The 23,738-nt window shown below is 32.5% G+C and overlaps 2 protein-coding genes across 3 annotated transcripts; both read right to left on the bottom strand.

Moving 5' to 3' along the window:
* Positions 1-1,599: 1,599 nt before the first annotated feature.
* LOC100815471 (glycerophosphodiester phosphodiesterase GDPDL4) lies at positions 1,600-8,961 on the bottom strand. 2 transcript variants are annotated; one of them, XM_003530730.5, is made up of 9 exons: positions 8,781-8,960; positions 7,485-7,781; positions 6,048-6,160; positions 5,469-5,973; positions 4,376-4,414; positions 3,929-4,213; positions 3,406-3,548; positions 2,589-3,072; positions 1,600-2,227 (listed from the first exon to the last, which is right to left on the bottom strand). In XM_003530730.5, exons 1-9 carry the CDS (start codon positions 8,896-8,898, stop codon positions 1,926-1,928), a joined length of 2,286 nt encoding a protein of 761 aa, XP_003530778.1. In that variant the 5' UTR covers positions 8,899-8,960; the 3' UTR covers positions 1,600-1,925. The 2 variants fall into 2 exon arrangements, with proteins under 2 accessions (XP_003530778.1, XP_006586115.1); XM_006586052.4 differs by lacking the exon at positions 3,929-4,213 and having other exon boundaries at positions 8,781-8,961.
* A 3,069-nt stretch (positions 8,962-12,030) lies between these two features.
* LOC100814941 (glycerophosphodiester phosphodiesterase GDPDL3) lies at positions 12,031-19,614 on the bottom strand. The gene is made up of 9 exons (XM_003530729.5): positions 19,372-19,614; positions 18,078-18,374; positions 16,426-16,541; positions 15,849-16,353; positions 14,997-15,035; positions 14,550-14,834; positions 13,918-14,060; positions 13,069-13,552; positions 12,031-12,681 (listed from the first exon to the last, which is right to left on the bottom strand). Exons 1-9 carry the CDS (start codon positions 19,487-19,489, stop codon positions 12,383-12,385), a joined length of 2,286 nt encoding a protein of 761 aa, XP_003530777.1. The 5' UTR covers positions 19,490-19,614; the 3' UTR covers positions 12,031-12,382.
* Between the last annotated feature and the right edge of the window lie 4,124 nt (positions 19,615-23,738).

Raw genomic sequence — 23,738 nt, 5'->3', positions numbered from 1 at the left:
CTTTTCAGTCCCCTTAATTTCTTTTTTTTTCAATGAACTGGACTCACTTTGATAATGAATTGAAATGAGAAGTAGACGTGACGGTAAGCTGACGTGAAAGATTAACTTCTAAATATGAAATGAACTGGAGATATATATATATTTTTTTCATTTTCATTATCGATTGAAACTTTTTAGGTGTTAAGCATTTCTAACTGAGAGTAAAAGATTAACTTCTAAATATGACGATTTATTTTAAGAAATTGATATCTCCTTACTTATGTTTTTTTCGTACACACGAAATTCAAAATCAAATCCGAATTCAATTACTTACAGTCTTACACCACTTATATTTTAAAAAATTATCTCAAAAACAAGTTTATAGTAAAATCCCAAAAAATAAAATACAAGTCAATGAAATATTTCAAAAGACCCATAACTAGGAGATCAATGGCAGTATAGTAAAATTTAAAAATTAAGTGCATATTAATATATAAATATTTTAATTTAAAAAAATAATAATTATAACATACTAATAATATAAAAATCTTTTTAGAGTTCTACAATATTGTGCACTTGCGGCACGCAAATACCTACACAAATGTAAGGATTTGATAAATGTGCTATTCAAAGTGGAAAGAATTTCTATCCAAAACCATGTTTTGCGTGGTCAAGGAGTTTGGCATGGAAGTCAATAAATTAATGTGCTAGCGAGCTGTTATTTACCAACAATACCAAGCATTCTTTTGTTGTATTTTTTTCGAATTTTAGACTAAATAATAATATTACATAGACTTTACTTAAATCTCTAAAAAAATTGCGTTAATGAAAGAAAGACATTTATTTCAATAATTTCTAAATTAATTTATGATTAACGGGTGAGAAATATCCTTAATCCTTTTTTTTTAAAAAAAAACAATAGCTCATTTATCTTGATGCTAAGCCAACAAATTAAAGCAACTTTCGTGGAGAGAAGATGCACTCCTTCAAATACAGCATTGAAATTAATGACATCACTGGAACAAAAGCATGACGAAGGGGAAAGGAAGCTCAATTTCTTTTGAGACAATTAACATCATCACGTAGAAAAGTCAAGGGATATCCTTTTTTTTTCCTTGTATTAATATGACATTTTAGTTAAAAATAAGTAACAAAACCTGGGATAAAAATATTAATCTTAAAATTCAAAATTGCTCTCCATTACAACCTAAAATTATTTTTGAAGTGAAATTGCGTAGATTTTTCATTTAAATTTTTTCTCCCACATATGTTGGTGGAAATAGTTCTTTAAAGGACTGAAAAAAAATATGTATATCTAAAAATTGTGAATAATTGCTTTTTGGTTCACTAATCAACACTGAATGTCTCTTATTACTATAGATTTTCTTGCTAATTTTGGTCTACAACAATTCTTTTTATAGATAACAATTTTGTTACGGATTCTAAAATCTACAAGAATATTTTGTGAAAACATTGGCATGAAAATTTCTTGAAATAAAAAATTCCCACATGTTGAGATCTGTAAATTTTCTGCAAATTTCAATTTCGCAGGTAAGTTTTCTGCAAATTTTAAGTTTGCAGAAAATACCACATGTTGAAATCTGTAAGAAATTCCTCATGTAAATTTACTGCAAATTAAAAAAAAAAAAATACATATGCAAACTATATAGTTGGATTTCTTACTTCCCAAGAGCTGTTTCCTACTCCACATGCTACTGCTACAACAGGAAGAGTTTGGAGAGGGGGGGAATATACCTAGCTACAATAGCTTATGGAAATAATTTACTACGGCAAGTAAGCAATAAGAATTATTCAAGCACTACTAAAGCTTCATTCTGCTTAACCCAGAAAGAAGTAGGGGAACTAGCATAACCAACCCTTTCTATCTTAGTTTTATTTTTATTTTTATTTTTCCTTTTTAATGGGAATTAGGAAGCCTGCACCACTCAAAGCAGAAGAGAACCTACAAGCACAGTAGTCAGAGTGGACAAAAGGAAGACGACGGTGACCTTAGCCTGTGCATTTCGCGGCGGTTGTGCTCCTGGTTCAGTCCCAGCAATAGGGCTAGATGGGGCTATTTTAGAAAGAGGAGGCAATGGTGGTTCTGTCACCTCAGCTTCAGTCAGGGGAGGGACAGGAGCCAATGCCGGTGGCAACGAAAAATTGTCTATTTTTGACAAAAGGCCGGGCAGTTGAACTGGTTTCATGTAAGGAGGTTTTCTGTCACCCAAATTTAAGCATCTGTTCCCTGCGGTAGGATGAGTAACAATCATATCAGTAATCAGATGTGAGAGTAAGACTCCATTGTAGTTCTGAATTGGACATGAAGGGAAAACCAACTTTACTATGAAAACAAAATGAGAGAGACACAGTATAAAATACGATGGAAAGAAATGAAAAGGGGAAAGTAATCGACTGTTTGTTGTGTGCTTATATCAACAGGAACTGTGAGGGAAAACTTACTACAATAATATAAAGTATGGAAGAGAACTGGAAGTAAAAAGTGCCTAAACTGTAAAGTGATTATACAGAATATATCAAAACAAAATAGTGCCAAAATTGCACCTTTAATTCCAAGAACAAGAAATAAAGGTATTCTACGCACTTACTTCTGTATCTATTAGCTGTTTTTGGGAAGTCTGTGATGACACCATCTATTCCGGCATCCTTAACAAATGTGTTGATCTCCACAGTTGCATCTGACATGAAATCCCATGCCTGAGATACAAACTCATTGCTGAATGTTTCTACATAAACAGTGAGATTAGAAGATTTGAACTTTGGCACAATCTTTGTAGAGCCAGTCACAAACTGTTTACGATCAGGATATACAGAGGCCTTCTTGACAACCACAGAATGAGCAAATCTTTTGATATCCGAAATAGCTGAATCAACAGCATCACGAATTATCTCATCAATCTTGTAGACAAGCTCGTACTTGGTTTTCTCCTTGAATTTCAGTAGTACAGAACTATTAGTGGATTGAATCATAACTTTTGGAGCCCCTGGTTTGTCATAACCTGCTTTGCTCAAAGTATCAATCACTGCTTCAGTCACACTTAAATTTTGTTTCCTTGCAAGATAGGCTGCATTCTGAAAATAGTAGAAAAAAACATAATTTCAATAAAAATGAGTTTTTTATATAGAAGTTCATTATCTTATCCGATGACATGTTAAGGATGCTAATTACGTCTAGTAATGCTGCCAACAATTGCTTGACTCCCTTCTCAACGTTATGTTGGTGTTTACAAGAATGATATTAATGCCCCTGATGAATAGTGACTTGTCATTTTTTATGTTTTACCATATGGCTTAGAGTTTACTGAGCATAACCAGCTTTTTACCAAAGATATTACATGTTCACATAATCTACAGCTAAAGGAATGAATTGAAAACTGAAATAACAGGCATAAGCAGAACACATACCTCAATGATGATCACAACACCTAATAGGGAAGTCTGAGCTTTTGTCAAGTTCAAGAAATCTAACAATGTTAAAAATTGCCCCTTCTTGTTAGATTTTGGGTTCCTATACAAAGAGCTTGTAGAATACGGGTTCAACATTGAGGCTGCAGGGAAAAGGAAAAACAGAAAAACACAGACATCAAATATTTTCTTACAATTTTTTTCAAATTTTCATAAAATGTAAAATATATCCACAACAGGCAGTGAAGCACAAAAAAGAAAATACAAGTGAGGGCAAAATGAATAAAAAATTTCATAGATTAATCTTCCAAGCAGCTATAAATAACTTGGGATTTGTCAGCAGGTTCTGGGCACCTCTTTCAGTTCCATATCCTGCCTTAAATAATTATGATAATATACCTATCATCTAAATTTATTATCCTGTAAAGAGAATCAATATGGAAATTTTCGTCCCAACTATTCCTTACATACGATTTGTTTGTGTTGTGTATATGTTTCTCATTCTACATGAATTTTGACTTACGGGCCAAGCTTTTTATATCATCCCAAGCCAAGTCAAATGTAAATATTCCATTGCCAGATTTGATCTCTGGGATAATTTTGCCAAGTTTGCTGAAACTTGATAGAGCAACATCTGTGCTCTCTATAAGATCAATAGAGCTTAAGCAAAATGGTATTCCATCCTTTGACATTTGAACAGGACAGTCAAGAACATCCACACCATCTGAAATAGCTTTTTCATATGCCAAGTCAGTACAAGGAGGATAATCTCCACTCGCTCCATATTTTGAAATGACCAAGATGTTAACTGAAACATGAACATAATGAATGTATCTGGTTAACAATGATGCAATCTACACTAGCACTGAAGTGTAATACAAATATACAATGAATCAACCAGGGATAGACTAAAGAACAAGATGAGAGTACATATTCATACAAGCATAACAAAGCATTGATTTTAATGTACCTTTCTTTGGGGAATTGAGGCCTATGTGAGCAAAGCAGTCTGCATAATAAGAAGAGAATTCAATATTTATTGAAAGGGGGGAAATTGTTTACTCTTGCATACACATATTTTTCTGAAGTTAGTCAGGTTAGGACTGTTAAGTTATGTAGAATCCAATCCAGAAAGAACCAGCATACATTTTTTTAGAATTTTTAGAAGATGCAGAACCATAGGAAACCAATACAGAAAATTTCTATTTGGAAAGATAATCACATGCAATACTTTGAGAAGATATCTATATTTGTGTTAAAGAAGTAAGGAAAATGAACATCATGTTTTTACAATGGTTGCCTATAGTATATAGTTGGAATCTTCCAAAAGAAGTCCAGTCCAGTCTAAACTGGACTTTGCTTAAAAGGTGGAAACATAAAAAAAGGAGTTGGTAGTGGTCAACTTAAGAGATCTGCTTACACTATTTGATCAAGGAGAAGGCGGGGGCCTCTCTTTCACCCCCAAAAGAAGAATGATTGAATCATAAAAAATTTGGAGGGTGAAGTGCCCTTTCTTCCATGCTAGAAGTGAAAGCCCAGCCAAGTTCTTTCAGTCAAAAATTTGATGCACTGGCTAGCCTTTTTAGTAAGATTATGTGCATGCACTAGCACCAGCATTAAGACATGAAATCCTATATGCGATGGTAATTATAAATTCCACCAGTGTCATTTCTTTGATCAAGAAATCCATATTGTATAACTCTCTGAGTGGAACCCTCATGGAAATGCTATATACCCTTACCATGATTTTTAATAAAAGAAGAAGATAAACTAGCTTACATATATATAAATATCTGAGTACAATAATCTCGGAATTCCAGCATTATACAAAATCAGGCATGGTGATTCAAACCATATATCCTTGCTTTAAACATGCATGGTGTTCATCAAAATACTATGCACACAAGGCCAGCAGTAAACAGGATCATAGCTTCATCAACTCCATTAAATGAACAAATACAATCTTAGTAGAAAAAAAATGATAACAGGAAACAAGATTTGATCAGTTCAAATGCATTAAATTTATGGAAGGCTATTCTAGCAAAAAGAGAAAGACAACTTACCTATAGCTTCAGATGGCGTTAGGGGGAAGTCAGACAACACACCATCAACAGAGAAGTTTCCATTGTCAATGAAATTGAGGTACTCAGCAACAGGGTCATAACTGTAATTATAGCTTATTGGAATATCGTTCAGAATATCTGAAGCAAAGACTTCAAGTCCCACTTTGTGTGCATCAGAGACCAAAGATGTATGTGGTAGTAGATAAAGACCTGTTGGATCTACAGGCCATATGTATCCTTTGGGAACAAGTATTCCTGAAGCAAATGTCTTGATAGATGCTAGGTTTTTTAACAGTGAACCATAAGTCCGGTTGGTTGATGGATCTACTTCATCTTTTTCCAGAAACCTGAAGACCACTTTTGTTATTCTTGGGTTGATGTGTGCTTTTATACTTCTCAGGAAACCAGCTTCAGGTGATGAGATATAACTGACATTTACTGTTCTAGAAACAGAAAGTACAAAGTTTTTCATACTCAAATTGTGTTGAGCGTAGAATGCATCATACTGCAAAATATCAGGAAACAAAAACAGTTTTAGCTCAGTAAAAACTAGAATACTGAGATGAAAATGCATTATACCTGAATATTCAACCACGGTCCAGATGCGGGTGTTATTGTGATCATTTCATTCACAGTAAGAATTTCAAAATTGTCATCAAAATTTGGATTTCGAGCGAAATCTCCCTGAATCACTGTCCAGTAACCAAAAACAGACAGCAATTAATATACCATACTTAAACTATAATAAGGAAATGCGGGTATTTTATATAACTCAAGGCCTAAAAAATTGCCAGATAGCATAAATCACTCCCAAAACAACCTATTATTATGTGGCACTCGTTAGTCTTAAATGTATAAGTTGCAAAGAGACTAAATTATCAAAATGATAACTATCAAATAATAGTAATTGAAGATGGTGATCATATCCATGAGATAACTGAATTAAAAGGGATAATCTGAAATGAACTAAGGTTATCTTGATATCAAGTAAAAGAAACAAGGACTGACTTAACCTGGCAGGAATATAACTTCTCCATCATAAATTTCATATTTCCTTGGGATTAACCTTTGATGCATTCAGCAAAGAATCTGATGAAACATAGACTTAAAGACAGTAGAACTAACACAATGATCTATAATTTTAATGTAAGGTTGATTATATATTATATCTCCTTAAATTAGAAGGAATTATCTGTTTTAAAACTTGAGAGGCATATTTTCCAGTTTCTTCCACTATTATATTTGGCAGTACAGTATCTCAGTAATTTGATAGCGTGATTACTAAGTACAATATTTAGGCCTTCCCATTTAGCTTATATGGAGTTTTGTTTGGAAATTATTTGCATGTTATTAAATCCCAGGCATCATGTTTCCTCTCATTTGTGTCTCAAGACTGCATATTCCTAGTGTAAGGGAGTATCTAGGAGTGGAAAGTAGAAATAGAATAGAGTAGCTTCTGAATCAGTGAAGCACTATCTTCAAGGTTCAGAAGCCCAAGAATCCTAGATGTAAACCTCAGGGTTTTTGTACTCAATTTTTCTTCTTCTCCACTTCATCCATCAATCCTCATATAAGTCATAAAGTTAGTGCAAATGTATTAGCAAGAATATGAGTGTACCTCACAGCTGTTAGTGACAGCTGTCAACAGTTTTTGTTAGTTAGACAATTATGTTGTTTTTGTTACCTATAACAAGACAGTTGAAGTGCAAGTGTCAGGTGAAGTCCCATGTCGGTAATATGGGAAGGTTAAGTACCATATCAGTGAGGATAAGACCCATAAACCTGAGCCACAACAAATCGTTTGTGTGTATGTGTTTGGGATAGATCCTACCATGAATCTTAACAAGAATTACAAAACTAATTTGAAGAGTTTGCTACTGTTAACTGCTAAAATTATGATAAAACATAAATGTGTTAACCTTGATCTATTGAAAAGGTAGAAAAGAATCAATTAGCCCATCAATTGCTGTAAGTATGTAACAATAAAATCACATCTTTAACATAAGTTGAACTTACATAAGACATTGGAACGCAGCTCTGTTAAGGTGTAGTCAACAGCAAAATAGGCACTGGTTTGTACACCATTAACTGAGTATGTCTTACTTCTATTTTCAAAAATTTTATCAATGTCAGTAGCATTTTCAAGCTTGATGTTTGAGATGCAGATCCCCTCCCCATCTTTCGTTAATTGCACATCACACCACACAATGAGATTTTTTAAACTAATTTGTGCTGCCAATTCGTAGGCATATTCACTGGAATCAGGAAATATCCCTGACGACCCACCACGTGCTATGACCAATGGTGGACTTCCTGCAACAAAGAACTTATCCAAGTGAGTTTCAAGACACAAAGTACAGAGCATAAGTTTTTCCTAAACAAAAGAAAAAAAAAAGGTGCATAAATCATTCAAGTACATGTCAAATACTATTGACAATGGCTTCTTATCTTATTTTATAAAGGAAGAAAACTCTAAGACCTAATGATATCTAGAGTTGTGTTCATTGTTTAAGGCCTCTCCATTATCACCAAACAAAGATTTGAATTTGTCGAATTCACAAACAGTCCATTTCACCAAAAAATGTGCTCTTGAAACTAATTTTCCATTGTAACATACGATGAACTTGCTATATAGTACAATGTCTAGAATTTCCAATACCTATATGCTTTCAAAGTTTCCATTTATCTCATGCCAGGTTTAAAAAAACAGTCCCCGACCGCGATTTCGGGCTGCAACATGAATGTTTTGAGGTCTCTGCCACCAAAATTGTGGCCGCATTTGTCTGCAATTTCTCGCAATATAGGATCCATCGTCGACAGAGTTTACCCATATGATTGCAACCTCAATTTAAAACCTTGATTGCATGCAGAAACAGACTAACCAATATCGGATAACAACTCACCGACACCAACTTCAACAAGTTGATTCCCTGCTCCAGCTCCAAAATTCTCACTTCCCCACTCACTCTAATTCTAAAAACATCAAATACAAACACATAATTTTCCAAGCACCAGAACACAGTACACTACATACAGCATCTCAAATCTCAATCCTCAGCCTCATATACTTCAATAAAAGTTCACATGCAAGAAATGCACCGATCATTTGATTAATAACAACGTGGAATTAATTAACACAAACTCAACGAAGAAAAACAAAAGGAACACCAAAGCAAGAAAAGCTAAGTTTCGAACACTTTCTCTGTTATTTTTTCTTTTTCTTTTTTTGGGGTGCATTTTCAAAGCAAAACGTGAAGAAGCGAAAAAAACACAAAAGGAATAGAAAGAAGAGTGAAAGGAAACAACACGAACCAGTGAGAGTGTTCCAAGTGGTTCTGTGAGATCCTCGTGCAGAGACCAGAGCGAGCAGCGAATGAAGAAGAAGAAGAAGAAGAGAGAACGCATTGGGAAAAGCGCGTGGCTTCAGCATTCCGGCGAAGTTTCAGTTTCCGGAAAAAAGCAGAGAGTGTTGGCCAGCTTAGTATGAGTAACAAGCTTGTTTTATAGAGAAAACAGAGAAGTACTTCATTTATTAAGGTGGACCCACTTATTACTTTGGAAATTGGATTTTTAAGTTCAGAAAAGAAGTAATACACCTTTTAGCATATACTCTAGTACTTTATAGTTTGTAAAAAAAATAATATATATATACTTTATTATAATTTATTGAAAGTTACCAAATCAAGAAAGAGGAAAGGAGACCACAGAAATTTATAATTTTTAATAAATATCATCCGATAATAATAGAAAGTGTTTTAAAGAAAATAGTTAAAGAGTATGTTGTTAATCTTTCTTATTTGAGAAAAAGGAGATGCATTGATATTTTGTAAAGTTTTTTATTATATTTTTATTCAATCGTAATTTATTGTATAGGATAAGTTTATTAATCTTAATATTATAATAATTATCTTGAAAATCATGTTAAAGCTGATTTTTAATTAATTAATTATATGATTTTTTTATATTATATCTTTTAAACTCTTTCAATTTTATGTAACGAAAAACTCTTTTAATTTTACTTTTTTTTTATATAAATTTCATGTTTTTATTAATTTTTTACTTAAATTGTAGTTTGTATAGTATAGTATTACTTTTTGTGCTTACTGATTTAAAATAGACCATTTAATCAAAAGTAATTTAAAATAAACAAAATATTTTGTGCTTACTAAATGTTCCTTATTTTAGAATGATGTGAAATTGGGCAGATAGTTGCAGACTAATTTATTTTAGGTGGTTTTTTATACTCAAATTGGAGAGAAAATAAGTTCAGAACCAATGGGTCTCACAATCCCAATAAAATACATCTATAATTACACAACATGCACAATTATAGTCGTGGCATCCGGATAATTGTTTATGGTGATTTTTTGTACATCATCTATGAAGGATCTTTTGATAATTTTCTTAAAAAGCCAAATATTTTACAATATTATTTTCACTCTATTTTCCATTCATTTCTCTTAAATCAAACAATCCAATTTTAATATTATTTATACTTTATTTATCGGATTTTAATATTATTTATACTTTATTTATCTTTTCTCTAATGATTTCTCTTTTATATTCATCTACTGTATTTCTTTCCTGACACCCAAATAATGAATAAATGTAGTAGCTAGATTTAACTTTTTTTAAAGAATATTATAACCAATTTAAAAATCACTTCAGCAACCAACAAATCATTTATATATTTTATATTGTATAAGGGTATTTTAAATTAGATATATTAATATTTTACACTCCTTAATATTTGCGTACTAACCATAAAAATCAATAATTTTAAAACGAAAATACAATATCTAAAGTTGAGTATATATACATTGCTTTTAAAAAAAATCAAAGTTGTATTTTTTTAATTTCTCTTTAAGAAACAAGGAAGTACTATATGTTAGTAACTTCTTAAAAATTCGCTGATATATTTTTTTAACAAAAAAGAGTATTTTTTTTTTAAAAAAGATATAACTATAACTCCCGGCAATATTTATTTTCTAAAAAAATATTATGTATAAAAAATATCACTGATGAGTTTGTGTGTGTGCATGTGTGTTGGCGCGTGTGCCTCTTTGCTCTGTGTGTATGTTTGCATTGTGTTTTTAAAATAAGTATTATTTTATAAAAATGTATTACTAATAAGTATTAAATTATAGAAATTCAGAAGTATTAAATTATTATTTTAACGAGAAGTATTAATATTATTATTAATGATTGTAATTAAAATGTATTAAATTATGATTTTATTGGAATAATTTGCATAGTAAAAACTTATATTTTAACAATAAATTGTGTAAAATTTAATGATATAAAATAGTTTTAACTTATAAATATGTTTTTAAACTCTAAAATTTGAGGTAATTCTGTTTTGGGTTTTCTAAATTATTATTTTTAGTTAAATTTTGATTTTGGTCTTTTTTTTTAAAAAAAATTATCAGTAATTTTGAATTTTGGTCTTTTTATTTCTCTCTTTTGTTATTTTAGTTTAGCCAGTATATTTTAGTAAATTCACAGTTTTACTTTAATTATCAATTTTGTTTTATTTCTTTTACTTTTTACATTTTAATCAATTAATTTTTTTTAATAATCATAGATAAATATGTTAGATCTATAATTCAATAGAACCAAAATATAAAACATAAAGAATTGAACCAAAATTATAAATTTATTAAAATATGAAAAAAATAAAATCGTATAAAAATATATAATCAAAATCATGGATAAAAAATTAAAGAAACTAAAATTACAATTTAACTAAAAACTTTTTAGTCCCTATGATTTTTCTTTTATAAAAAAAAACTTGTTTTAATCCCTATCTCCAAATGGCGTAAGTGGTGTTGCTTATGCAGTAAAAAAATGTGGTATTGCTCAAATGACTAACAGAGGACATGCAAGTTTATGACATGTCAACTTATTAAATGAGGTGAAAATTTGTTTTCCATACTTTGGGTTTAAATATTTTTTTTCTCCTTCTCCCTCAAACTTGGGTCAAGTTCATTACTAAAAATAACTTGATGTCTTTTGGTTCCCTTAATCCCCCTCAAATTTAAAAGTCATTTGTTTTAGTCTCCTAAATTTTAAAAAAATTCTTTTAGTCCAAAAATTAAAAGTTTTCTTTAGTCCTCTTAATTTAAAAATACTCCTATTATTTTGGTTCTTAAAATTGGCACTATATATAAAAAATTCTATTAACACTAATCATTTTAGCAGTTTTAAAAATATAATTTATGGTCACTAATTAACAGTAATTATTTTAACGTTCTTTGTGAAATAGATTTGCAAAAATTCTTATGTGTGGTTTTAAGTTTGAAAAGCATTTTTTACAAATTCCAATACACAAATGAAGAAAAAAAAAATAATTGTTGCTATGAGAATAAAAAAGTAATTTTGAACTCTTCCAAATTTAATCCTAACATGCAACGCCATTCAACTTCCTTATTGTATTTTCCTATGTTCTACACAGATTAATTCACTTGTCCTTCTTTAATATCAGATGTTGAATAATTTACTGTATAAATATATCTAAAAATGAATGATTCATCCGTACCCCACCTATCAAAGTATTTCAGGATAAACCAACTCACTAAGTAAATATATCTTGCAAGTTACAACTGAAGATACAAAAATCACATCTACTAAAGTTTTCAGATGAGATATGCACCCGTAAACGTAATAGTTATTGCTACAACAGAAAGATCGGAGAAGGGGAAGTATAACTAGCTAGCTACAACAGTTAATAGAAATGATTTACTGGTGCAAGTAAAAGATCAGGATTATTCAAGCAGTCTGAAGCCAAAAGCTTCATTCTACTTAACCCAGAAAGAAATGGGGAATTAGAGGGCTAAAGCCAGCATAACCAACACTTTCCTTCAATTTTTTGTAATTTTTTTTTCTATTTAGTGGGAAGTGGAAGCCTTCACCAGTCAAAGTAGAAGAGAAGCTACAAGCACAATCAGAGTGGACAAAAATACGCAAACAGTGACCTTAGATTGCGCATTTTGCGGTGGTTGTGCTCCTTGTCCAGTCCCAGCAATAGGGCTAGATGGGGCTGTTTTAGAAAGAGGAGGCAGAGGGGGTTCTGTCACTTTAGCTTCTGTCAGGGGAGGGGCAGGAGCCAAAGCTGGTGGCAAGGAATATTTGTCCATGGCTAATAAAAGGCTACCTACTCGAACTGGTTCCATGTAAGGAGGTTTGCTGTCACCCAAACTTAAGCATCTGTTCCCTGCGGTAGAATGAGGAACAATCGTATCAGTAATCAGACGTGAGACTTCATTGTAGTAATGGAATTTGAGATAGGGAAAACTAACTTTACTATGAAAACAAAATGTGAGAACCAGTAAAAAATATGATGGAAAGAAAGGACAAGGAGAAAGTAATTGACTGTTTGTTACATGGTTTTTATTTTTTGATCTGTAAGAATCAAAGACAAATACGAGTGAGCTTACAACAATTCGTGCACTATGCTTAAAATAAAGGATGAAAGAGAACTGGAAGTGGTAAAAAGTGCCTAAACCCTAAACCGATTACACCGAAAATATAAAAACCAAATAGTCCCAAAATTGCTCGTTTAATTCCGAGAGCAAGAAATAAAGGTTTTGTATGCACTTACTTCTGTATCTATTAGCTGTTTTCGGGAAGTCTGTGATAACACCATCAATTTCAGCATCTTGAACAAATGTGTTAATCTCCACAGTTGCATCTGACATGAAATCCCAAGCCTGAGATACAAACTCATTTCTGAATGTTTCTACGTAAACAGAGAGATTAGAAGATTTGAACTTTGGCACAATCTTTGTAGAGCCAGTCACGAAGAATTTACTAACAGGATATACAGAGGCCTTCTTGACAACCACAGAATGAGCAAATCTTTTTATATCCAAAATAGCTGAATCAACAGCATCACCAACTATCTCATCAATCTTGTAGACAAGCTCATACTTGGTTTTCTCCTTGAATTTCAGTAGTACAGAACTATTAGTGGATTGAATCATAACTTTTGGAGCCCCTGGTTTGTCATAACCTGCTTTGCTCAAAGTATCAATCACTGCTTCAGTCACACTTAAATTTTGTTTCCTTGCAAGATAGGCTGCATTCTGACAATAGTAGAAAGCAACATAATTTCAATAAAAAAAGAGAAAATAAATATATAGAAATTCATTATATTATCTGATGGCATGTTATGAAAACGCTACTATTATCATTCATCCTCAAAAAATATAAACCATAACTCTCTTTCTCAGTGATTTGAAATGGGTAACTGAAGTAGGGAATGGGGAGGTAAAACCCATAATGTGTTTCTAGAGCTAACAATTCGAAACCCATTGTTTTTATTATTGTTTGAAATGGCTTACAGTTTACTGAGCATAACTGCTTTTTACCAAAGATATTGCATGTTCACATAATCTACAGCTAATGGAATGAATTGAAAACTGAAATAACAGGCATAAGCAGAACGCACCTCAATGGTGATCACAACACCTAACAGGGAAGTCTGACCTTTTGGCAAGTTCAAGAAATCTGACAATGTTAAAAAATGCCCCTTCTTGTTATATTTTGGGTTCCTATACAAAGAGTTTATAGAATATGGGTTCAACATTGAGGCTGCAGAGAAAAGGAAGAAAAGAAAAACACAGGCATCAAATATTTGCTTAAAAACTTTTCATATTTTCATAAAATGTAAAATATATTCACAGCAGACAGTGAAGCACAAAAAGAAAATACAAGTGATGGCAAAATGAATAAAGTTTTTGTGAGATTAATCTTCCATGCAGCTATAAATGATTTGGGATTTGTCAGAGCAGGGTTCTGGACACCTCTTTCAGGTCCATATCCAGCCTTAAAGCATATCTTTTACACATATAAAAACACCAAATCAAATCTGATAATACATCTGTAAGAAAAATTGGTAATTTGGTATAGGGAAGCAGTAAAGTCATTTCCGTCCCAATTATTCCTGACATGTGATTTGTTTGTATAGTGTATATGTATCTCACTCAACATGAATTTCCACTTGAGGTATATATCATTTAATGTTTGATAGGTATTTTATATAAATGACCTGAATGAAGAATATTGGACTATTTGACTTACGGGTCAAGGTTTTTATATCATCCCATGCCAAGTCGAATGTAAATATTCCATTGCCAGATTTTATCTCTGGGATAATTTTTCCAAGTTTGCTGAAATTTGATTGAGCAACATTTGTGCTCTCTATAAGGTCAATAGAGCTTAAGCAAAATGGTATTCCACCCTTTGACATTTGAACAGGACAGTCAAGAACATCAACACCATCTGAAATAGCCTTTTCATATGCCAAGTCAGTACATGGAGGATAATCTCCACTTGCTCCATATTTTGAAATGACCAAGGTGTTAACTGAAACATGAACATAATGAATGTATCTGGTTAACAATGATGCAATCTACACCAGCATAGAAGTGTAATACAAATATACAATGAATCAACCAGGGATAGACTACAGAACAAGATGACAGTACATATTCATAAAAGCATAATAAAGCATTGATTCTAATGTACCTTTCTTTGTTGCATTGAGGCCTACGTGAGCAAAGCAGTCTGCATAATAAGAAAAGCATTCAATATTTATTCCAAGGGGGAAGATTGCTTACTCATGCATACATGTATTCTAAAGTTAGTCAGGTTAGGATTGTTAAGTTATGAAGAATCCACATGCAACTAAAATCAAGTACAGAAGTACATAGACATTTTTAGGTGCAGAACCATAGTAAACCGATATCGAAATTTTTGGTTTGGAAATATAATAGCGTGCAAATATCTATATTTGTGTTAATGCAGTAAGGGAAACGAACATCGTGTCATTTTTTACAATGGTCGCCTAAAGTATATAGCCGGAATCTGCCTAGTGAAAGAGCCTAGTCTAAACTAGACTTTGCTTAAAAGGTGGAAGCATAAAAAGGGATTTGGTAGTGGTCGCCCGAGAGATTTTTATTAAGATTATGTGCATACAAGCAAAAGCATTAAGACATGAAATCATATATGTAATGGTCAATATAAATTAAAAAATGCAATTTCTTTGATCAAGAATTTCATATGATATAACTATCTGAGTGGCATCCTCATGGAAATGCTATATACCATTACCTACATTTCAAAATAAAGATAAAACTAGCTCGCAGACAAATCAATGTCTGAGTACACTGATCTCAGAATTCCATCATTAGACAAAATCAAACAAGGTGATTCACACCATAGATCCTTGCTTTAAACATGCATGGGCACTTACAAAATTAACAAAGTAAAACTAGTAACAGGATCATAGCTGCATCAATTCCATTCCATTCATCAAATATAATCTGAGTAGAAAAAAATGATAATAGTAAACAAGATTTGATCAGTTCAAATGCATACCTATAGCTTCAGATGGTGTTAGGGGGAAGTCAGACAACACACCATCAACCGAGAAGTTTCCATTGTCAATGAAATTGAGGTACTCAGCAACAGGGTCATAACTGTAATTATAGCTGATTGGAACATCATTCAGAAAATCTGAAGCAAAGACTTCCAACCCCACTTTGTGTGCATCGGAGACCAAAGATGTATGTGGTAGTAGATAAAGACTTGATGGATCAATAGGCCATATGTATCCTTTGGGAACAAGAATTCCTGAAGCAAATGTCTTGATAGATGCTAGATTTTTTAACAGTGAACCATAAGTCTGATTGGTTGATGGATCTACTTCATCCTTTTCCAGAAACCTGAAGACCAGTTTTGTTATTCTTGGGTTGATGCGTGCTCTTATAGTTCTCAGGAAACCAGCTTCAGGTGATGAGATATAATTGACATTAACTGTTCTAGAAACAGAAAGTACAAAGTTTTTCATACTCAAATTGTGTTGTTCATAGAATGCGTCATGCTGCAAAGTATCAGAAAAAAAAGTCTTAGTTCTGGAAAAACTAGAATACTTGGTGATGAAAATGCATTATACCTGAATATTCAACCACAATCCTGGCGGGGCTTCATTTTTAACCAAGTCATTCACAGTAAGTATTTGAAATAAATTGTTATCAAACTTGTCCGACCGAGTGAAATCTCCCTGAACCACTGTCCAGTAACCATAAATAGTCAGCAATTACTATTAATATGTATAAAACTCAAATGCAAAGTTAGAGAGAAATTTCAGACCATCTGATGAGTAAAATGTGGATATTACCAGTGTAAAACTTAAAGTATGTAAACAATTAATAACCAGGGTAAGAAACCTTAAGTTGTTTCAGAGAACATTCATCTATACAGATTGAAAAAGAGATTTTGGCATAAAACTATCAAAATGTTAGCTATTGTTCTATTATCATCATCATCATCATCATAACCCATAATACCATACTAAAAAGTGTAATAAGGAAATATGGGTTTATATATAACTCAAGGCCTCCAAAAATGCCAATTTCTATTGCCAGATTCCCAAAACAATCTATTATTGTGACACTCATTAGTCTTAAATGTATAAGTTGCAAAGAAGACTAAATTATCAAAATAATAAACTATCAACATAATAGTAGTTGAAGATGGTGATCATATGCATGAGAGAACTGAATTAAAAGGGATAACACGAAATGAATTAAGGTTAGATTGATATCTAATAAAAGAAATAAGGACTGACTTAATCTACCAGGAATATAACTTCTCCATCATAAATTTCGTATTTGCTAGGGAATAACTTTGGATGCATTCAGCAAACAATCTGACGTAACATGGACTTAAGGACTGAAGAACTAACATAATGAGGTATAATTTTAATGTAAGGTTGATTATATGTCATATATTCTTTAAATTAGCAGGAATTACCTGTTTAAAAACTTGAGAGGCATATTTTGTTTTAGTTTCTTTCACCTTTATACTTGACAGCACAGTATCTCAGAAATTTGATAGCGTGATTACCAATAACACTATTTAGACCTTCCCATTAAGCTTATATTTTTTTTTGGATATTAATAGCAATTTGCAAGTTATTAAATCCAAGGCTCAATGTTTTCTGCCATTTGTGTCTCAAGTCTGGAGGTTCCTACTGTACCAGAGTATCTAAGAGTTGAAAGTAGAAATAGAATATCCCAGTTTCTGAATGGGTGCAAGTGTGCAACACTATCTTCAAGGTTCAGAAGCCCAAGAATCCTAGATCTAAACCTCAGTTTTCTTACACAATTTTTCTTCTTCTCCACTTCCATCCTTCAACCCTTTTAAAATGTGTTAGTGTATATATGTTAGTTAGAGTATGAGTGTACCACACAGCTGTTAGTCACAGCTGTCAACATTTTTTGTTAGTTATACAATTAAAGAGTTTCTGTTACCTATAACAGGGCTAATAGCTTGTACTAATCTCAGTGAATAGATGATACACTCATAATTTTTAGATTTAATTCGTGCAAAAGAACTTTGTGTGTGTGTGTGTGTTCTTGAAAACAGGACTTACAAGCCTAAATTAAAGTGTTTGTTACTGTTAACTTCTAAAACTATTAGAAAACATAAATGTGTTAGTGTTGGATCTATTGAAAAGGTAGAAAAGAATCAGTAAGTCCATCAATTACTGAAACTGAAAGTATATAACAATAAAATTACATTTTTAACATAAGTTGAACTTACAGAAGACCTTGGAATACAGCTCCTCAAAGGTGAAATCCACAGCAAAATAGGCACTGGTTTGTACACCATTAACTGAGTAAGTCTTACTTCTATTTTGAAAAACATTATCAATGTTAGTAGCATTTTCAAGCTTGATGTTTGGGATGCAGATCCCCTCCCCGTCTTTGGTTAATTGCACATCACACCATACAATGAGATTTTTCAAACTGGTTACTGCTGCTAAATTATAGGCAAATTCACTGGAATCAGGAAATATCCCTGAAAACCCACCACGTGCTATGACCAATGGTGGACTTCCTGTAACAAAAAACTTATCCAAGTGAGTTTCAAGATACAAAGTACACAGCATAAGATTTCCCTAAAATAAAGCAAAAAGTATATAAGTCATACAAGTACATGTCGAATGCTATTCACAGAGCCTTCTTAATTTATATAAGGAAAAAAACTTTAAGATTATATAGAGTTGTATTCATATTGAGGGCCACGCCATAATTACCAAACATTGCCAAACAAAGATTTTAATTTCTCAAATTCACAAACAGTCAATTTCACCAAAAATATCCTCTTGAAACTAATTTCCCCGTCACATACTATGAACCCTACAATTTTTTTCTCTTTTAATTTCTTTAGATTTAATAATTAATAATTCTTAACTTTGCTATACACAGAAAGCATTGAATATCTCAAATTTCCACTTGTTATATGCTTTCAAAGTTTCCATTTATCGCATACAACGCAACCATGATTTTGGCCACAACTTCATGTTTTCTAAGGTCTCCACGACTGTAACTGTGGTCACATTTATCTGCAATTTCCCGCAACATAAAAGGATCACAAAGAAACCGACCGTGACCGCAATTTAAAACCTTAATTGCATGCAGAAACTGATTTACCAAATTCTGATAGTAACTTATCCACACCAACTTCAACAAGTTGATTCTCTGCTCCCACTCCAAAATTCTCACTTCCTTAATCACTCTAATTCTAAAAACAACAGATATAAATATACATAATTTTCCAAGCACCGGAACACAGTAAAACAGTACAGCATTTCAATCATGAGCCTCATTTATTTCCATTTTCACCAACAAAATTTCAATTAAAGTTCACATGCAACTAATAACAGCGTGGAATTAACACCAACTCGACGCAGAACAAAGGAATACTAAAGCAAGGTAAGCTAAGCTTCGAAGAATTCCTCTGATTTTATTTTTTTTTGGGTGCATTTTCTCAGCAACACATGCAGAAGCGAAAAACAGAAGGAAGAGAAAGAAGAGTGAAAGGAGACACGAACCGGTAAGAGTGTTCCAAGTGGTTCTGTTAGATCCTTGTGCAGAGACCAGAACCAGCACTGAATGAAAAAGAAGATGAAGCAGAGAGAACGCGCGGGGGACAGCGCGTGGCTTCCACATTCCGGCGAAGTTTCGGTTTTCCGGTAAAAAAACAGAGTGTTGGGCAGCTTCGTATGACTGTATGAGTGACAAGTGATAAGCTTGTTATATAGAGAAAAAGAGAGAAGTACTTTCATTTATTTAAGGTAAAGCCCACTTATTTTTTTGGAAGTTTGGATTTTAATTTGAGAAGAGGATGGCTGACATCATTGACACGCTTTTTCTAACTGTCTTTTTTAAACATATTTGCAATGTTGGAAAATTGGAGGGTAGGAGAGGAATAGATAGAATGAAAATAGAATAAAGTGAAAATAATTCAGAATACTATAAGGTCTTGTTGCATTAGGAATCATTTATTTAGTTGGAAAATTTGTCTTTCATTTTTATTGTGTGTTAAGAAATTTTAAATTAACAATAATCACATGTTGAAATTGAGATTAATTTCTGATTTAATGAATTAGGGAATATTGTGATCTCTAATCAAAAATTAAAAAATAAAATGAAATTAAAATTGAATGTTAAATTGTTTGGTTTTAAAAAAAATAGATGTGAAATAAAATAATAAAGTTGATTGGGTTGAATGAAATAAGAGGATGAAAGAAAATTAATTACACCCTTGCAAGCAAACACATTCATACCCAAAATTACTCCCAGAGGAGCATTTCTATCATTATAAGCAATCGCTGTAAAAAAACTTGCCAGTATGAAAAAGATTCTCAGACCAGTCACGTGTTCAGCTCTTTCATCCGGGAGAGAGAAATTGCTTTTGCGGGACTCTCATTTAGTTAACTTATTTCCACTATTAATCTCCTCAATCAAACCACGGGCCATGTTTATGTCTTTGTTCATCCACTCCAAATCACCACTGTCAAACAAAGTATTTGTTTACATAAAAAAAAAGAGAAATTGAAATTCTTGTATGGCTTAAATAGCATTTTTGTTCCCATAATATATATTAATTTTCACTATCAAGTAAAAGCTATATAACTGATGACATAACAATGATATCGATATATTACTGACTTTTCAGATTATCAATTATCAAGAAGTGTGAGTGACCAATCAAATTTAATCTTTTTGGTAAATTGTGTTCAAGCAGTCTGCATAATAAGAAAGCATTCAATATTTATTCCAAAGGGGAAGATTGCTTACTCATGCATACATGTATTCGGAAGTTAGTCAGGTTAGGATTGTTAAGTCATGAAGATTCCACATGCAACTAAAATCAAGTTCTGAAGTACATAGACATTTTTAGAAGGTGCAGAACCATAGTAAACCGATATCGAAATTTTCGGTTTGGAATGATAATAGTGTGCAAATTATCTATATTTGTGTTAATGCAAGGAAAATGAACATTGTGCCCAGTGTCGGATCCAAGACCCTAAGTCAGTGGGTGCAAATTATAAAAAATAAAATCAATAGATTCAATTATATAAATATAAATAAAATAAAATATAAGATTTTATTTACAAATTTGATGAATTTTAAAAAATGAGGAGATGCAGTGCACCCCCTCACAACCGTGTAGATCCGTCACTGATCGTGCCATTTTTTACAATGGTCGCCTAAAGTATATAGCCGGAATCTGCCTAGTGAAAGGGGCTAGTCTAAACTAGACTTTGCTTAAAAGGTGGAAGCATAAAAAGGGATTTGGTAGTGGTCGCCCAAGAGATTTTTAGCAAGAATATGTGTATACACTAGCAAAAGCATTAAGACATGAAATCCTATATGTAATACTTAATATAAATTAAAAAGTGCAATTTCTTTGATCAAGAATTTCATATGATAAAACAATCTGAGTGGCATCCTCATGGAAATGCTATATACCCTTACCTACATTTCAAAATAAAGATAAAACTAGCTTGCAGACAAATCAATATCTGAGTACACTGCTCTGAGAATTCCAGCATTAGACAAAATCAAACAAGGTGATTCACACCATAGATCCTTGCTTTAAACATGCACGGGCACTTAAAAAATTAACAAAGTAAAACTAGTGACAGGATCATAGCTGCATCAGAAGAAAAAAATGATAATAGTAAACAAGATTTGATCAGTTCAAATGCATACCTATATCTTCAGACGGTGTTAAGGGGGAAGTCAGACAACACACCATCAACAGAGAAGTTTTCATTGTCAATGAAATTGTGGTACTCGACAACAGGGTCATAACTGTAATTAAAGCTGATTGGAATGTCATTCTGAAAATCTGAAGCAAAGACTTCCAGCCCCACTTTGTGCGCATCATAGACCAATGATGTATGTGTACGTAGATAAAGACTGGTTGGATCTACAGGCCATATGTATCCTTTGGGAACAAGAATTCCTGAAGCAAATGTCTTGATAGATGTTAGATTTTTTAACAGTGAACCATAAGTCTGATTGATTGATGGATCTACTTCGTCACGTTCCAGAAACCTGAAGACCAGTTTTGTTTTTCTTTGGTTGATCTGTGTCCTTATACTTCTCAGGAAACCAGCTTCAGGGACGAGATATAACTAACATTTACTGTCTTAGAAACAGAGAGTATGTAGTTTTTCATACTCAAAATGTGTTGTGTGTAGAATAAATCATGCTGTAAAAAATCAGAAAAAAGGATCTTAGTTTTGGAACCAAGTCATTAACAGTAAGAATTTCAAATATATTCAACCACTGGGTGATGAAAATACACTATACCTGAATATTCAACCACAATCCCGGTGGGGCTGCTCTTGTAACCAAGTCATTAACAGTAAGAATTTCAAATATATTGGTATCAAACCAGCCCGCTCGAGTGTAATCTCCCTGAGTCACTGCGCAGTAACCAAAAAAGTCAGATATATATATATAACCGAAGACCTCCAAAAATGCCAATTTCTATTGACAGATTGTATACATCACTCCCAAAACAATCTATTATTATGTGAAACTCATTAGTCTTAAATGTATATAAGTTGTTCCGATAAAAAAAAATGTATAAGTTACAAAGAGACTAAATTTTCAAAATAGCAACTATCAATGTAATAATAATTGAAGCCGGTGACCATATGCATGAGAGAACTAAATTTAAGGGATAACACGAAATGAATTAAGGTTATCTTGATATCAAATAAAAGAAATAAGGACTGACTTAATCTAGCAGGAATATAACTTCTCCATCATAAATTTCCTATTTACTTGGGTTTAACATTTGATGCATTCATCAAACAATCTGACGAAACATAGCAGAACTAACGAAATGAGTTATAATTTTAATGTCAGGTTGATTATGTATTATATATTCCTTAAATTAGCAGGAACTGTCTGTTTTAAAACTTGAGAGGCATATCTTGTTCCATTTTCTTCCACTCTTATATTTGGTAGTACAGTATGTCAGTAATTTGATAGCAAGATTACCAAAGACACAATTTAGGCCTTCCCATTTAGCGCATGTGGTGTTTTTTTTCTTCTCCACTTCCATCCTCCAACCCTCTTAAAAACTGTTTATATATATCTATTAGACTATTATTCAGCATGAGTGTACCACACAGCTGTTAGTGACATCTGACAACAGTTTTTTGTTAGTTAGACAGTTATGGAGTTTCTGTCACCTATAACAGGACTCTATAAAACATCTTGTACTACTTGCAGTGAATAGATGATACACTCAATTTTTAGATTCAGTTCACAGACAAGAATTCTCTCTGTATGTTCATAGATCCTAGCATGAATCTTAACAACAAGAATTACAAACCTAAATTAAAGTGCTTGTTACTGTTAACTTCTAAATTAATCATAATACATAAATGTATTAGTGTTGCATCTATAGAAAAGGTAGAAAAGAATCAGTTAGTCCATCAATTACTGAAATTGTGTAACATAAGTTGAACTTACAGACGACATAGGAACACAGGTCCTTTAGGGTATAATCCACAGCAAAATAAGCCGTGGTTGGTACACCATTAACTGGGTAAGTCTTACTTTGATTTTGAAAAACACAACCAATGTTGGTAGCATTTTCAAGCTTGATGTTTGGGAAGCAGATCCCTGGTTATCTTTCGTTAATTGCAAATCACACCATGCAATGAGATTTTTTAAACCAGTTCTTACTGCAAAAATATAGGCAATATCACTTGAATCAGGAAATATCACTGAAAAACCTCCACGTGCTATGACCAATGGTGGAGTTCCTGCACCAAAGAACTTGTCCAAGTTGTTGGACATTTTAGTGTAATTGATCTCTTTATTATGTTAAAATAAGAGTGCACGCTTGTTTTAATGTAATAACGAGATGCTCGGTTTAGGCAAATTT

The sequence above is a fragment of the Glycine max genome, chromosome 8 (genome assembly GCF_000004515.6).
Source record: "Glycine max cultivar Williams 82 chromosome 8, Glycine_max_v4.0, whole genome shotgun sequence".
Classification (NCBI taxonomy): Eukaryota; Viridiplantae; Streptophyta; class Magnoliopsida; order Fabales; family Fabaceae; genus Glycine; species Glycine max.
Note: the sequence above shows the minus strand (reverse complement) of the source record. Positions and strands in the feature narration are given on the sequence as shown.